General features: G+C 37.9%; 1 protein-coding gene across 1 annotated transcript in view; it reads left to right on the top strand.

Moving 5' to 3' along the window:
- MND1 (meiotic nuclear divisions 1) overlaps positions 1–15,345 on the top strand; it is a 40,716-nt gene extending 25,371 nt beyond the window's left edge. The window contains 2 exon segments of the mRNA XM_041395745.1: positions 13,412–13,456; positions 15,100–15,345. Of these exon segments, the coding sequence (XP_041251679.1) occupies positions 13,412–13,456; positions 15,100–15,206 (152 nt within the window). The 3' untranslated portion in view covers positions 15,207–15,345.
- Positions 15,346–16,235: the final 890 nt, after the last annotated feature.

The raw sequence follows: 16,235 nt of genomic DNA on the forward strand, positions 1-16,235 counted from the left end.
TAGGATTTTCTACTTCTGTACAATTTAGATAACATAACCCTTGGGATTATTTTCAGTTAAATCACCTGAGCAGATTTCTAACTACCTTATTTTAGAGTCAGATATGGCTGTTATGTAATCACACTCTTTTTTTACAGTTGAATTGTTCAATAAAATATATTTTCTAACGGCCAGTTGTCACTTTCTACCTTTGGGTTTTCCCTCTTTCTCCTTAATGACTTCAGCCTGTATGGAAATCTTCCTGATTCTTCCCAGTGTAAAATTTCATCCTGTTAATTTCTCATCCTATATGACAGAGAGCTGCCTTGGTTCTTCTTGCAGTATTTTAGGGCTGTATCAAATTCTCATCTGTTTTCAGTGGTCTTCAAATTTGGTGAATGCTTTGCTGTGTCTTTTTAAGTTGCCCCCTCCCTCAGCAGAGTTTTGCAGAAAGAAACCAACTGCACAGCAGCAAGGCTCATTAAAACGTGCACGTACACACATACATAATTTTCAGGGTCAAAACAAAAGTTTGAATGATTCATAGCAAATATCTGAAGACTCAGCTAAAAACTGAACATCTGTCTTTGCTTCCTGAGTCTCATGGTGGGAAAGTCAAACTTGACCATGTAACAAAATATATTATAATGCATATTCACAAGGGGGCAAATGGGAAAACTAATAACTCTGATTTTTGCTGACTTCACTGTTTAGTTAGTTCACTGTTTTAGTGTCACTAACAAATGTTTTGCTCTAAGTTTTGGCTTCGTTTCCTTGGCTTTTGTATTAGAAGTACATTGCAATATAAATGTTAATGCCTTCTCAAATTTACAACATTTGAACACGGAATTTGTGTGTAACAAGTAACTAGAGTAAATAGCAGAAGCAACAAGATTTAGGGACTGACCACTAGAGGAAGCTACATAATAGTCTGGTCTTGTGGAGATATTCAGATAATTCAATTTTACAGAAACAGTATTGCAAAAATATATTTAGAACAGCAAAACATGTGGATTTTTTTCTAATGACCTTTGCAGTTCAGAAGTTTGTCTTTGCCACTTGGTAATGTTGTTTAAGATACCTTATGTGAGTTAGGATTGATTAATAAATTATTTCTCAAAGGCAGTAAAACTGACAAGAATAATTTGAAGTAAAAAAAGCCAAATACTTTTCTATTCAACTTGTGCCCCTGCTTCAGATGGTACAGGACAGGAACATTGTTTCTCACCTTTGAGATGTGTCTGTGTAGGCGGGAATGTATTCTCATGGGAGAGCAGCCATTGGAGAGAGATTTGTCTCTTATGTGACATGGCATGCATGGATGCCGAGTTGGAGACATGATGCTGCTAGGTTCTCTAAAGGTTATGGTAGGCAACAAAGCCATGGAGAGTGCAAGCTTACAATAGTTCATAATTTCTGCAGATTTTCATAAGGTCAATGAAAAAGCTCCACCTAATATCAAGATTACCCTGCTGCGTATGTTTAATTCTTTCTGCCCACCAGAGAAAGGTGTTAGGGAGCTAATAAAATTTTTCTCATAATTAATTTTATAGAAAAGTTTGTCTGGCACCATAAGTGTATAAATGGTAGGGACTTTACTGTGAGTTGCTGGTCAGCTTGTAATTGGAAACAGCTAGACACTTTCAATACTCACTGTAAAATAAACATTTCTAGAATTTCAAACTTCTTGTTCTTTCACTGTAATTAAAGGAATTAAAATGATTAAAACATTGTTAGGCATTTGCTGCCTTTTTTTTTTTTTCACAATAGCTATGCTTTGTTACTGTGTGCCTTTGGATAGGGCAGCTCTTTCAGGAATAGTTACATACTGACTGAAGTGACTTCTATGTGGTATGATTGCTAATATTTATGGGGCCTGGGATCTTGCCTGTCAGCATTCCTTTTTGATTTAGCGTGTTTTTAGAATGTCTGCTTACTGATAACTTTTATGTCTTAGGCTTTTACCTTTAAAACAGTGATCTGAACATGTCTAGGCAAACTTGTTTTCTCAAAAATTAGCAAACTACCAGATACAACACATGTAGCAATATTGGTGTCAACCTTTTTACTTTATCTCTCTCTGTTTATTTGTATCCTGTGACAAGAGAGACAAGTGGTTCAAATGGACACGATTTTAAACTACAAATATCCACGTAAGTTATTCTTTTGACTCTCTGAATGTGTGGTCTCAGAGGCATTACTGCCAGTCCAGTTCAGGTTATTTTCTAAAACTAATACTTACGTGATTCTGAGAAAATAAATTTTGGTAAAACATCCATTTACTAAATACCATGAAAATGTCATGTTATATGTAATATGTACTTGACAATGGCTTTTTTTCCTTTTAGGTCCTTCAAAAATTTCTAATTTTGATGTTTCTAAACAATGAAAATTGTAGCTTGACAAACTGAGGAATTGTCAGGGTATACAGACAGTATGAGAAAATCATTCTGTACTGTTCCATTTTTTCATTCATCTTAATATCTAAAGGGTGAATGCTGAAAAGTTAATGTTGGTTTAGCTACTGGATTTTTTGGATTGCATAGTTTAGGGGTTGTTTTGTTGATACACCCAGCTATTCTCTTATGTTCAAATCAGTCTGAAAATATGCTACATATGCAGATGTACTTCATGTTACAAAAACTTTAGTGTCAAGTGTTAGATTCTTTGGGGGACTCTTACTAATGCTGGGAATAGTTCCTGTTCTCAGAAGAGAAACAGTAGTGAAGAAATCAAATGACTGTTGGACTATACTGCCTAATGGAGAGACTTTAAAATGAGTTGCATCAGTTTTACTCAAAATGCATCAGAATGCCAATAATTTACAAAAGGGTTTAATGGGTTGTTGTTCAAAGATGGATTGTTGTTCAGAAATTGTATCAGAAGGGTGGTTTAAACTAAAAAGCCTTGTCAGCGATATCAGCTAATGAACTATTAAGTATCTATTTTTAAAATTCAATGTTTCCACTTGGAAAAATGGAAGTCTATAAATAATTTTAAGCCTGGTCTAGGTGCCACCAAGGTCAATAGTGTACAGATGAAGCCTTTAGAGAAAATGATTTTTTAATCACCTTTAGATGCAGTATGTTCAGTTTGCAATTAGGAGGATGTTTCCTAGCTACTGACCATGAAATATGCACCTGGCATCTGAGAGACAAGCTGTGCTTTTTACAGTTTGTGCAGCAATGCCATTAACAAAGGTCTGCCGTTGGAAATTAATCATTCTGCTGGTGTTAGACTTGTGTCATCACTCACCCTTATGCTAGTCTTAGTGGGTTAAACTAAGCTTTCTTTGGAGCAAAACAGACACTTGCTTAAAAGTACATAGAAAAATAATAGTTATAAAAGCAAGAGCGCCTTTTTTTTAGTCTCACATCACAGAGTATTGTATATTTAATATATTCATCTCCAGAGAATCTGGATGAGAAGATGATAGGAAATAGACAATGGATGTTCATGTATGTGACTTGCAGGCTATCTGCTGCTAATCAAAACAAAACTACACGGCTCACACACCTTCTTTCCTCCTTCATCATGGAGTACCAGAATATATACAGATGTGCACCAGTAACAAAAGGACATGTTTACTGGTTCTCAACAAACTAAGAATTTGGTTTGTCTCCCCTGCTCCCTATACTGTTCTTGGAATGGCTTGTCATTCATTTGGAAGGTTGACAAATTAAATTAATGATTCAAAAACTACATTAAAAGATAAATCAAACTTACGAAAACTAAACATAACTTAGTTTCTAGGAAGAATGAGGAGTAATAAATGTACTTGTATGTAAACATAGTTTCATACAGTAACACTAAAATGTTAGCTGTTAAGTAAAGTTGAGAAAAGGAACAGGGTATTTAATGAATGGAGTTACAAATGTGTACTTGGATTACTGATTCAAGGTTCTTTGGTAATCATAAGAAACTGGATGGAATTGCCAGTTTAAGCAGAGTATCTGCTCCTTTGTCTTCAGCCCTTCTAATTTTTTTTTTTTTTATCTTGAAAATCAAAGGAGACTTTTTTTCATTTCAGCTATTGAAAAGGCTGATCTTTTGACTAAGGAAACACTTGATAAGCAGAATCTGGCTGTGATTACCAGAGGCTGTAATGTAGTGGTTTAAGGACCTTCCCTGACAAAAGCAAGTTAAAGAGTTCTCACCTTGGCCCTTCATTCCACTGCTGAAGTGATAAAAAAGCAAGTTGTCAGCTCAGGTTAGGAACTGATGGTGTATATGCCCATGTCTTGTGATGGACTCTTCTGAGGTCTTGGAAATCTCTCTTTCCATCCAGAAAATCTGACGAAATCTTTCACTGCCTTCTTCACAAGACTTTCATACATGTGGTCATTTGTCGTGTACCTCACAGAATTGTCTGTCATGTCCTAGTTTTTGAAGAGCAACCAGGAATCTTCTGACCAGCTAGGAACAGGTGACAAGTTTTCATAAGGGCATTTTCATGAACTCTGCAATGAGTTGAACTGTTAGAAAATGGATTTAAAAAAAACTGAATGAGGGAGCAACAGGACTGTGTGAATGAGTGAGCAGCTTTTGGCACCTAGAAATAAAGGAAAATATAACAGCCATGAAGAATAATGAGTGAAGGGCCACGAGGTCAAACTGGGCAACTTAAGAAGTGTCTGTATGTACATACCTAAGGCACAAAGCTTAATGTGAAATGTGGGGCTTTTGGCTGAAGCTGGAAAGCTTAACTCCAGAAGGGTCATTTGGCTTTCAGCAAAAGGCCCTTATTCTCTGCATTTCAGAGAATTTCTCTGTCTCTGTGTTTGGTCTTCAGATAAGAGGTTACTCTGCAATGAGAAATTGTCCTAAATATTTAGACTCATGCATACTTGTGTTTTATACCTCAAACACATTCTAGCCAGACTATTCTTAGGGAGTGTCAGCTTAAGCCAACTTGCTTTAAAATGAGGCTGCATTTTAGCTAGTAAGCAAAACGCTGTGTTTTGTCACTGGGGCTTTTCTTGGACATTCAGAAAGAAGGTAGTTGGAGGACCGAATCTTTAGAGAATATATGTAGCAAACACCCTGCTTAAAGGAATCTGCCACTCTGGAAGGTTACTTTTACTTTACATCAAATGAGAACACTCACAAGACATGTTTTTGCTCTTTTTCTTTATTTTGTTTCTTATTTGTTTATATTGGAATGACAGAAAAAATAGTTAAAGTGAGAGGCTTCTATGTAAAGTATGTGGGAATAGCTTTATTGTCTCTGCCCGTAAATCCTTATGGCAAAAGCTGTTGAGCTGCTTGGGAATGGTAGGCACTTGATAAAATTTGTGATGTGGAAAATGGGTACTTATGGCTACATTTATGACACTCTTTTATTTAGGAGTAAATTGGCTTATGGCTACATTTATGACACTCTGGTCTTTAGGAGTGCCCTGATGAAAGCATCTCATCTATAGATCCATTTATATATGAAACAAAAAGGCTTTTGTGGAGTAAGTATTTTGCTTCTGTCTTCTAGTGTTAGACCTGCTAGGTTAGTTGTGCATGGTAGCACTCATTCAGATAATTTTGATAAAGTTATGGTGATATTTGAAGGAATGTACTGGTCTATATCTTTTTATGACTTTCACATGCAAAAGTAGGTCAGGAAGGATTTTGTGGATTTTAGTTCATTGTCTTTACTGCTAACAGGCAGAACTGTCAAATTGAGATCTTCCCTGGCCTTGCTTAAAAAAACGTATTGCTAATCTTTTATGTTAAAATATCTTCCATATTTCATGGGATGGGATGTTATGTTTTCATTATGGGTTTATCTGGATAATGACTGTATATTCCTAATATAGATACCTTGTTCTATGCTATTTAACTGAAGACTTTGCAGGGCAGATTGTAGAAGTTCACGACTAATGTTGGCACATTTGACAGTATTTCCAATGGTTTTTCTTCCCTTCTCACTTTAATGTCATATGAGCTAGTTTCACTGAAAAGAGCAGGATATCAGAGAAAAATTCAGAACAGAAAACAAGTTGGAAACACCTAGAACAACACAGAGGTTTTCTCTCTGCCACTGTATGAGATCTTTGTAGATTGAGGGAAGTTTGTCTTTGGTGTTTTGACTCAGTTTTGCATGACAGTGTTTTAAGGAAGGTAGGGAAATCCAGACCTGATGAAGCAGCAGTCGTGTGAATCTCAAACTACTTTATAATGTGTGAGCACTTCGGTATCAGAAAGGGAGGTGGAATTGATGAAGCTCTGTAATGTGGTCTGTCATGTATGTGCATCTGCTCAGTGTTTATATTAGTGAGCTGGATAATACAGTAGAAGATGTTCTTCTGTTATATTTGCAGATGATGACACTAAGAGAGACTGCACGGACAAAGGAAAAAAATGCAATTTCAAAATGATCATGACAAATTGCAAGGATGGTCTAATAAACAATGGATAGCATTCAGTAGTGTCAAGTGCAAGGGTGTTACCTGTATTCAAGGATATTGTGCTACACAAATGATCTGAGGCTGTTGGTTACGGGGGAGGATTTGAAAAAATATGTCAGATTTACGGTAGTTTACAGGTTGAATATAAAATTTTTTGTTGTGCCCCCTCATTAAGATATAAAAGCAGTGGTATAACCCACAATGAGATGTATGAAATAATCTTTCTCCTCAAGGCAGAAAGTGTGGCACTAAAGGCTTTAGCATGGCTTCAGCTGTAACAGTGTCAGTGTTGGATATCCTACCTGGATATAACATAATTTATTTCAAAGCATTCATATAATTAAGTGCTCAGAGTAGAACAAAAGGACATTGGGAAATCACACTGTAAGAGACAAAGAAACTTTACCAAAATAGGGCTCAAAAGAAGATGGTTCCTGGTGGGTTTTGCATATCTGTATCTCCTCAAGAAAAGAAAAGGAATAGCCTGTTACTCAGGTTCATGGAGAAGATGGCAAAAAGTAATAGCCTTAAATTGTAGGGCCAGAAAATTGGAAACCTTAAAAACAGGCAACAAATACCTCAGAAATGGCACAGGTTAAGTTGAACATGCCTTGAGTTGTGGTGACAGAGACCAGAGAACCTCTTGCGATGCCTTCTAGACTCTTATCTACAACGTCTGTGACACCTGAGGTCACAGCAGATTACAATTCACATCTGGCCAAAAACCATGGTGCCCTGGGATATGGAATACAGTTGTGAAATACAGTTCAGCAGCTCAGAAGTGTGCAAGTTCCTTCAGCTGTGCTGAAGGAGTGGCATTTATTAGTGAATGAAGTGGGGAAGGAAGAGTTGTCCAGTGCAAGAGAAACAGTGGTGTCAGGGAGCCCTGAATCAGTCCTGAATCAAGTTGGTGTGCTTGTTTCTGTTTTGCAAGCTCTTTGCTTCCCTCTGCTCTTTAGATGAAAATTGATGTATTTTAGTTATGCAACTGAGATTTCAGCATGAGTATTCAAGTACAACACCTGAAATGTACATGGTCTTTTTCTGTAGGTACATGAATATAGTAAACTTAGTGCAAGAGGATGTCTTGCATAGAGGAATTTTTTGGTAGAAATTCTGACAAATTCTGTTGGACATTTTTCAAGGAGACCCTGTGTAAGTACTGATGAAATTTGACAGTGTGACCTTTTCATACAGGACAGAGGGAGTTTTTTGCTGATGAGACTTGACACTTTTTTCAAACACACTGACAGAGATCACAGACCCTGTAAAAGCATATTCTCAGCAATGTGGATCAGCTTCTTAGTAGCTTTACTGTGCACTGCTACGTCTCACCAGGTAGACAAGATTGGCACTGTGGTGTCTATATGCTCAGGTTCACTTTCAAGCATATATACACTGGTGTTGCAGCAGAAATGCTGATTTAGTTAATTCATATATCTTGAGTATTCTTGAGTATTTTTCTATCTCAAATAGCTTATATTGTGTTCTATGCTTTTCAGAATAGTTGTAGATCAGTAGGTAACATTCATAACTGTCAGTTTTTTCTTGTAGTGCTGAAGCTTTAATCGGAGTCTAAAATAAGTCAGTACAAAAAGTTGTGTTGAATTTGTGATGCCATTTAAATGAGAAATCATATTTACACATTGACTTGAATTTAGTAATGAATTCTGAAGCGTTGTGACCTGTTGATTAATGCCATGAGAAAAAATGTTGTGTAGGATACTGGAGTATGGGGGAAGAGTGATGTGTTATTTTGAATTCAAAGGAGTTGACAGAATTCTGATGTGCTATCACTTTCCTACACAGCCGCTCTTTATTCTGTTTGTAAGAGGAAATGCCTCTTTGGGAAGCATGGAGGAGGATAAAGATTTCCAATAGTATGGAGGTATCTGCCTGGTACAGGGTTACAAAACATTCTTGTAAAGCTCTTCTTGCCACATTGCAATTCAGCCTGTTGACAGTGTTGTAGATTACTTATTCTCAAGGATACTCAAATATGGACCTTAAGAAGCCACTTCATCACATAATTGCCATAAATATTCTCCAATGGCAAGCCACAGGCTCTTGATCAGAGTCTGTGGTGTCAGTTTGTGAATGGACATGTGGATAGGAATTACTAGGCAATAACCTTTTGTACTCTCTGTGGATGACAGGTGTATAATTTCTATGCTCACCTTCTACCCTGGCCTTTGGAGATGGGATCTTTATTTGCATGAGATGTTTTCATTAGTGGGAAGAATTTTGGAAACTGCATCACAGGATATTATAGTGATGCTGCCCCAGGAGAAGTAGAAAAACAAGTCTGTCACTGTCGTGATAGCAAGATAATGTTTCTGGAAAGTAAGGGCAACCTATGTGCAGGAGAATGATTATCCACTGCCTTTTGAGGAGAGTTATCCAGAGTTATGGGAGGTTCAAGTTCACATACAGTTCCTATGGTAGTTGCCATTTTTCATCTTTGAATTCAGTCTAAGTGAATGCATATTTATTACAGGAATTCAAATCCACTTAATGCACTTAATTCACCCTGACCAGTTTCACGAGAGAGACGGGGAATCTTTGGGCTAATAATCCGCCCTGGTCCCTGAGAACAGTTGCAGCTGTTTCCTGCGTTTCATGCAGAGGAATTGTGATGCATGCTGTTAAATTACTCCCTCGCCCACATGCTGCAGACTGCAGTTGTATTTTGCATATATCTGCTAACACCCTACAGGCTGATGGGTGGCTCTCTCTTTGGTAAGGTGTTAATTCCCTCTGCAGTCATGTGCCTTTTAAGTGAGGAAGTCCATACCATTTTCTTGTGGCATTAGTTGTGATAGGTCAAAACTGGCACTGAAGTGTGTAAGCTTTATAAATACAATTAGCTTTTGTTATTTTAGGGAAGTAGAGGTTCCTGGACCTAGAAGTCCTTGAAGTTATCCAGAAAATGCCAGAGTAGGATCTAGGAGATCAAAGAAAGCTACAGCTCTTTGTTCATTTCTGCCAGCTCAGGTGATTGTGAGCTGATTCTGGCCATTGGATTGTCGTTGTTTTGTTTCTTTTACTATAGCTACTAGAACTATAATATGATGCCTTTACAATCTGAATTTGAGTACTGTTCCATGACTGTATCCTTAGTGTTCCTGTAATGATATGTGTGAGACTTAAAATGTTTTTAGGAAGAACCTAAAGTATATTTGGAAAATGTTTCTGAGGAGATGATGGTTGTTACTATCACAATTGATTTTTGCCCTGTAGAAATATTTGAGACTTCTACAGCTTTTGGCCATTCAATTTTGGAATGCAAATAGGATTTTTAATTCAAACTCTCTCCCCTTCCAGTGAAAAAAGTGAGAGAATCCGGAGGCTGTGGGAAGAAGGAAAGAGGAGGCTGTAGTTCTGCAGTATGCTGAGAATGACTGTAGGGGCTTCCTGAGTTGGATCAGAAACATTGTGGCCTTACAATGATTTGAGTCAATATATAATGCCTGTTGAGATTTGTTAGAAACACTGCTGTGCTGATGTTCTGTGCTGCTAGCCTTGACTCCTGACCAGGTGCTGTCCATTTGCTTTAGAAGCTTTTTGGTGCACCTCTGACAGCTGTCCACGTGCCCTTTTGTCACCTCTGTCTCCTGGCCTGCTCCAAAATACCCGCAGGTCACTGGTAGAATGCCGCTTACCTGCATTGAAAAGCATGTTTCCAACTCGCTCTCATTTTCTTTTTAGACTTTTACTGTGCCTGGACCTTCCTTTCCGTGCCATTGCTTTCCTCTGTGGGGATAGAGGGGATTGTCCCAGTGATAAGGACAATCACAATATGCTTGGGATAGTGGTTCAGCTCCCAGAATCTGGGCTTTTTGAGTCCCTTGCAGTTCTCCAGAGATACTAGAGGTTGAGGGAAAAAAAAACTTTCATGAGGACTGGTCAAAATTATTCTCTGTCCTGTAGCCTTTTACTGTTTTGGGCATATTTCCAGCTGTGTTTTGCTGACATAACAGACCAGCACTTCACGTCTTGCTGCTCCTGGGCCTTGCATTGCTGTACATACAGTGGTTGCTTTTGTTCAGTTTTGGAGACAAAAATGCAAGCTTCCATTTTCTTTCTTAGAAAATGCCAAATGTGCCTGAAATTAGTCAGCAGAGGATACAGGTATGTGCCTCAGCCAAATATATGACCTGTATCCTGCAGACATGGGAGTGGGAAAGTCTGTTGATTCATTGTCACACAAATAGGTAAAATAAATATGTAATGTCCAGAACAAATGGACTGTTTTGCAGCTTTCAGACAGCAATCACATATATTGTCAGCCTATATGCAGATGTATAGATACAGACTGTAACTAGAGCCTAATGATAATGAGAACATCTGGAAAATGTTGCCTCCCCTGTTGCTCACCTCTACTGCATATTTGGCCTTTCATTGTCTTGTGCAGATTCAGTACTGGAGTACTATTTAGTAGTTGCCAAAAATCAAGTTCAGTTAGAGCAGCTCTGGTGAGCAGGAGGATGAGAAGGACTCCAGCCAAGTTTGGGACTACATGGTTATGATGGTTTTGGCAATTAGCCAGTTGCCCTTAGTGTGGTGTTTGAGTTTCTCCTTTTTTACAGCTTCACACAGTTGGTGTCCTGATTATGTTTTGGAGTGTATATTTTTGAGTTCCCATGCTACTACTCTCTTCAGACCTTGAGCTTCTTTTTCAGTGCAGTCTAAAAACCAACCTGGCTGTGTAATCCCCTGGAGCTAGAGAACAAGCAGAAGTAGCTTGACTTGGAGTTAGTTACACCCATACACAATCTAGGTGTGTCCAGGGGTGTCTGCTTTACTACTCCTGCTTTCCCTCATCCTCCGTGCATGTATACATACAGATGGTGCAACCAATGAAAGTCCCAGCAAGCAACTGTAAGAGAGTTCCAGAAAGCAGTGAAGGTACAGAGTTCTTAATTTCTGACAGTCTTGTGAGGTCTCTGGAAGATGCTGGCAATGATGCAGATGTGGCTGGAGATGCAGGTCCATAACTATCAAAGCCTGTCTCTTGTTCCTCTTCTAGGCATGGTATTGGTTGCAGCAGACACACAAGACCATGCAGTGGAATCATAGGCAAGACTTAAGACTGATCCCAAGGGACTTAAATCCTGTCTTCAGATAGCTAATGTTCACCTGTAGCCATGGGACATAGGGGATTATATGTCTGTCTGTCTGTATTTCCCCATTATAGCTTCCTGCTCTCACTACCATATTCTCATTTATAGCCACAACTCAGTTATAGGCAGTGACTGCCATTCTGACTTGTTGTCCAGCCTATGTCTGTCATCACCTCAGCCTTTTCTTTGACAGAGGTGTGAAGTCACGTTTTCAGAACACATGATCACGTATGTATATTTTAGCACACGTGAGCAGTGTTTGCAGGGTGAGGGCATCATGCCACCACTTTTGTGCTGGTCAGCTGCTTCCAGCAAAGCTGAGCTTTCTGCTGAGACCTCACAGGGGCTGTGGAGTAGGTTGGCTCACCCACCACCAGGATGCTGTCACCTCACAGCTCTGGATCCATGAAGTTTAATGCTATCCCACTTTCCTCCACTTCATTTCACACTTTATTACTTGGAGTCAAATACAGCTGTCAAGTTTTATGGTAGAATTTTAGAAAAATGCTGAGGGAAGTATCGTAGGTCACACATATAAAGTATTGATGAGTGGAAGCTCTTGCTCTGCAGACTTGCTTTAAGTGGGGTTAGGTTAAGTACTGTTCGAAATTCCATTAGCTGCAAGTTTGTTGTCAGTGCTGCCAGTTGTGGAACTGAACAAGTGGGGATGGCAGCAAGCACTCAGCAAAGGAAACAAAAGATACCTCTATCAGGCTAGGAAGAGCTTGAATTTCTGATGCATGCAAGCAAGCAAAAATGCCATTTTCTTTCCCACTCAGTTTTTTGCTCATCTTTTTGCTTTTCTTTGTGCTGTGCTCAAACCTTCTAATTGTAGGCCAATTTTAGAAGCTATATTGGTTTTGAAATAGTGTATTACTCCAATGTAAACATTTTTCCTATCCGTTACAGGAGTATTAAGGTTGGAATAATGAGTACTTCCCTTCCTGTGTGCTAGTAGATGATTTTTCAACATAATTTGATTTTGCCTAAAGTTTAATGTGTATAACAATGGATACCTGATCATGTATTCATATCTCAGTACCCTGGAGACAAGTTTCATGCTGACCATTCAAATGAGTATTATCATGCAAGTACTAACAAGCCTGACTGGGAATAACTAAGTTGCATGTGGGCGTGAGAACCAGAATGATTCTGATAAATTCCCACGTTACAGCCTAAGTGCTTGATTCAATTCAGTACTTACTTTAATGGGAGCAAGGTGATCTAAGAGGAATTATTCTTGGTTGTTTTGCCTCATGGAAACTATACAAAACCTGCTTGTAGTAATGGTAATTTACTATTATGTGTTTAGTTCTGGAATGGTGTTAAGGGACATAAGCCAAATTTAATAGCCAGAAACATTATTTTGTCTTAATTTCATTGAGGGTGTTCTCAAAACTGTAGAGACATTCCAGAGCCATATGATAAACTTTTGGATTGATATGATAGACTGCTGCCTTGTCATTTTCCTTATCTGTATAGAGTCATGCATACCCATGTGATGGTTTACTTATGTATAGAGAAGATTATGAAATATTTTCCGTCTCTGTTGCCTCTGGTATCTTCAGGCCATGTATCTAGTTCCAATCTTGGTGAAGACAATTAGCCCCTAGGCAAGCCAAACTGGGGTTATTTTATTTTATAATACACTTTAAAAACATACAGTTGTTCATATGGTATCTTTAATGCTCTTTGCTCCTCTTTTTCTTTAACCTTGCTTTGTGCTTGCTGGAACCTTAGAAGTGTAAAACAAGTGCTTGGAAGCAATAGAATATCTTCCTTACATTGTGTGGTTCCATAAAAATGACATCAATAAAAATTTAGTCTCTGTGCCTTGAAACTATGTGATGATTTTACTTTGATGTAAAATGATGCTTTTATTGTTGTTGGTGTTTTTCTCTGTTTCAGGCCAAACAAACCAAGTGGCCAAGGAGGCAGCCAACAGATGGACTGGTGTGTATTGCAGTGACACAGCTTCTCACTAGAGCAGTTTCAGTAAAAGACCTACTCAGTGTTAAGAACTTTAAATTTGATTAGGATTTGACATAGGGTAGTCCTCACTTACAAAAACATGGAGAAATTTATTTTACTTATAAAACTATTATGATTCAACAAAAAGAATAAATCTCTGTTTAGTTACTGAATATACTTCATATGCCATAACAGATTTGTCCTTCTGGTGCTGTCATGTGCACTGTGTTAAATCCTGCAACTTGTTTCCTTGGATGAGTTAAAATCTCTTAAGATGAGGAATGCAATAGAGACTGAAATGGTGATGCCCAGGTATTCAGAAAGTTTAATTCTGTTCTGAATGTTCATTTCTTCCTAAAGAGTAGAATGTTGTGTGGAATCTTATTGCTGCTACCATGTGATGGATGCTGATACAACGTAGATATTTCTCAAACTAATTGATCAGTTTTGACAGGTAAAATGCTGCATAGTTTTAAGGAATGCCAGTGTAATGAAATTCATATGGAAGTTTAACCCAGTTTTCTGTTGTTGCTTAACTTTGCTGTGCTCATTCCCATTTTGCAAAGCAAACAATTTATATGTCCTTATGGTTTTTTGAGATTATTTAGAATATTGTTTATAATTTTTTGTTTAGAATAGATGTCCTACTGACAGACTGCTTGCTGTCATTGGTTGTGCCAAGTGCAGCAGGATATCATTGTCTTAGTCTTTGGACTATTATTTTATATCTGGGTTGTTTATTGCATATGGGGAAATGAAATTGTGTATTCTGGGAGTTGTCAGGGCTTTCTGCTGTTGGTGACAGGCTGTTCTCAAGGCCTCAAATGAGGTAAAAGAACTGTGCCTCAGCCTGTAGAAAGTACTTTGCTATTTAATTAGACAATTTGGTTGTATGCTGCAGTGTATTTTTCTTTTGAAGAGAAAGTTTTAAAACCAAATATATGATGGTTAAAGAAAAGAAAAAATATCTCTAAGCTGTGCAGAGACAGGGAACACTTCCTCCCTTAAGGAATGCTGCAATTTATGGGTGTTAAAAATGGCATAATGAGTTTCAGTAAATGCTGCAGTGAAAAATTACTTTACATTGAACAAAATGTATATGTTAATGTGATGCTAAAAGGAGAAGTCCTGACTAAAATAAAGCTTCTTGAATGTCTTTTTTTTTAACTTTCAAAAAATACAGTGTGTGAACAAACACGCAGGACTAGAAAGGACCTTACAGTAAATTTAAATCCAATTTTTATAGCTGTAGACAGTCACATAGTAGGTGTCTAGTTGAAGAAGGACCTATAAAATACTTACTATGCATATTCACACTTACCTCATCACTATAGCAGGCTTACACTGTAATCATAGCTTTTAGTCTCCTTGTAAAAGAGGAGCAAGAAAAGATAAAGATAACATATTTTTATTTGGTGCTAAGTCAATTATTTCCTCTTTTTTGAAGGTTGTTAACAAAAACCTCATGTTTTCTGTTCTAAATCTACTTGATAATGATGTTTCCCACTATGTACCTTTTTCAAATAGACAAGAGGTACTGCAAATGGAAGGATTTTGTTGTAGCCAAGACTGTAATTCATGCTTTCCTAAATACTCAAAATGAATGTTTTTCATTCTGTTTACAGATAACATCTTTTCAATAAAGTCCTGGGCCAAGCGTAAATTTGGATTTGAAGAGAGCAGAATAGATAAAGGTTTTGGAATCCCAGAAGATTTGGATTACATTGATTAGTGTTCAGTTGATGGCTGACACAGTTGTATATAGTTTGTTATATATTCATACCTGCTATGAAAATGTGAATCCTCTCCAAAAAGATGATCGCCCTTTAATTTGCTGGTTTTGTTAAAGTTAATAAAATACTAAAAATATTTGTTGCCCTTTTTTTTCTTGTACTCTGTAGATAGCAAATCTCATTGCTTTTTCTGTGAGACAGGCTTAGCATGGATGGAGGTTATAAGGAATAATTATTACAAAGTCTTGAGACTGGATTTAACTCTTCCTTTGCTTAACTGGAATTAGTAAGTACTAAGAGCTAGAAGCTGCAGGGATTTATGTTTAAACTTGTTGAAGGCTTTGGAGTGGGAATAACTGGGAACAATATGGAGTAGGATGAATTTTTCCCTCGACTCACCAATGAAATAGAAAAGAGGCATAATCCATTGGTGGAAAACAGTGAGACAGTAAGGAGGTGAGTAGAAAGGCTGAGGTCTGGTTTCTGGTAATTTTTTGTTGTGCTGCTAGAACTGCTTGTAAGTTTAGTGATGAAATTATATTTGTTGTTGGAAAATACTAGTGCAACAGAACTGAATCGGTTCCAGAAGATGTATTGGATTTGATGCTGAGAAAGCTGATCTGGTCAAGAGTGTATCTGCATAGAAGGGGGAGCAAAGAGCACCCATCCCTTCACACCATTGTGCACCAAGATTTAGGATGTTTATCTGGCATGTGAGAGACTGAACTCAATTTCCTGTCAAAAACTGAGCATTTTTGGGTTTATGCACATTTTTCAATTTCAGGTTAAAAGCACAGCCAGCCAAAATAATAACAGATTACAAGCACCTCTTTTTTTTTTTTTTGGTGAAGTTTCTGAAGCACCTCACTTTGTATCAGCTTCTGGTTTCTAGTTCAGTGCATGGCTGCAGCAAGAGAGGTGGGCAGTGGAGACTGGTGTTTACTTTCCACAGCTGTGGATTGCAAGATGGCATTTCTGCTGTATGACTCTGGAGGATTTAAGCTTTACCTTTAGGAGGTAGGTGGGCC

The sequence above is a fragment of the Onychostruthus taczanowskii genome, unplaced genomic scaffold, assembly GCF_017590055.1.
Source record: "Onychostruthus taczanowskii isolate IOZ18803 unplaced genomic scaffold, ASM1759005v1 scaffold12, whole genome shotgun sequence".
In the NCBI taxonomy this organism is placed as follows: domain Eukaryota; kingdom Metazoa; phylum Chordata; class Aves; order Passeriformes; family Passeridae; genus Onychostruthus; species Onychostruthus taczanowskii.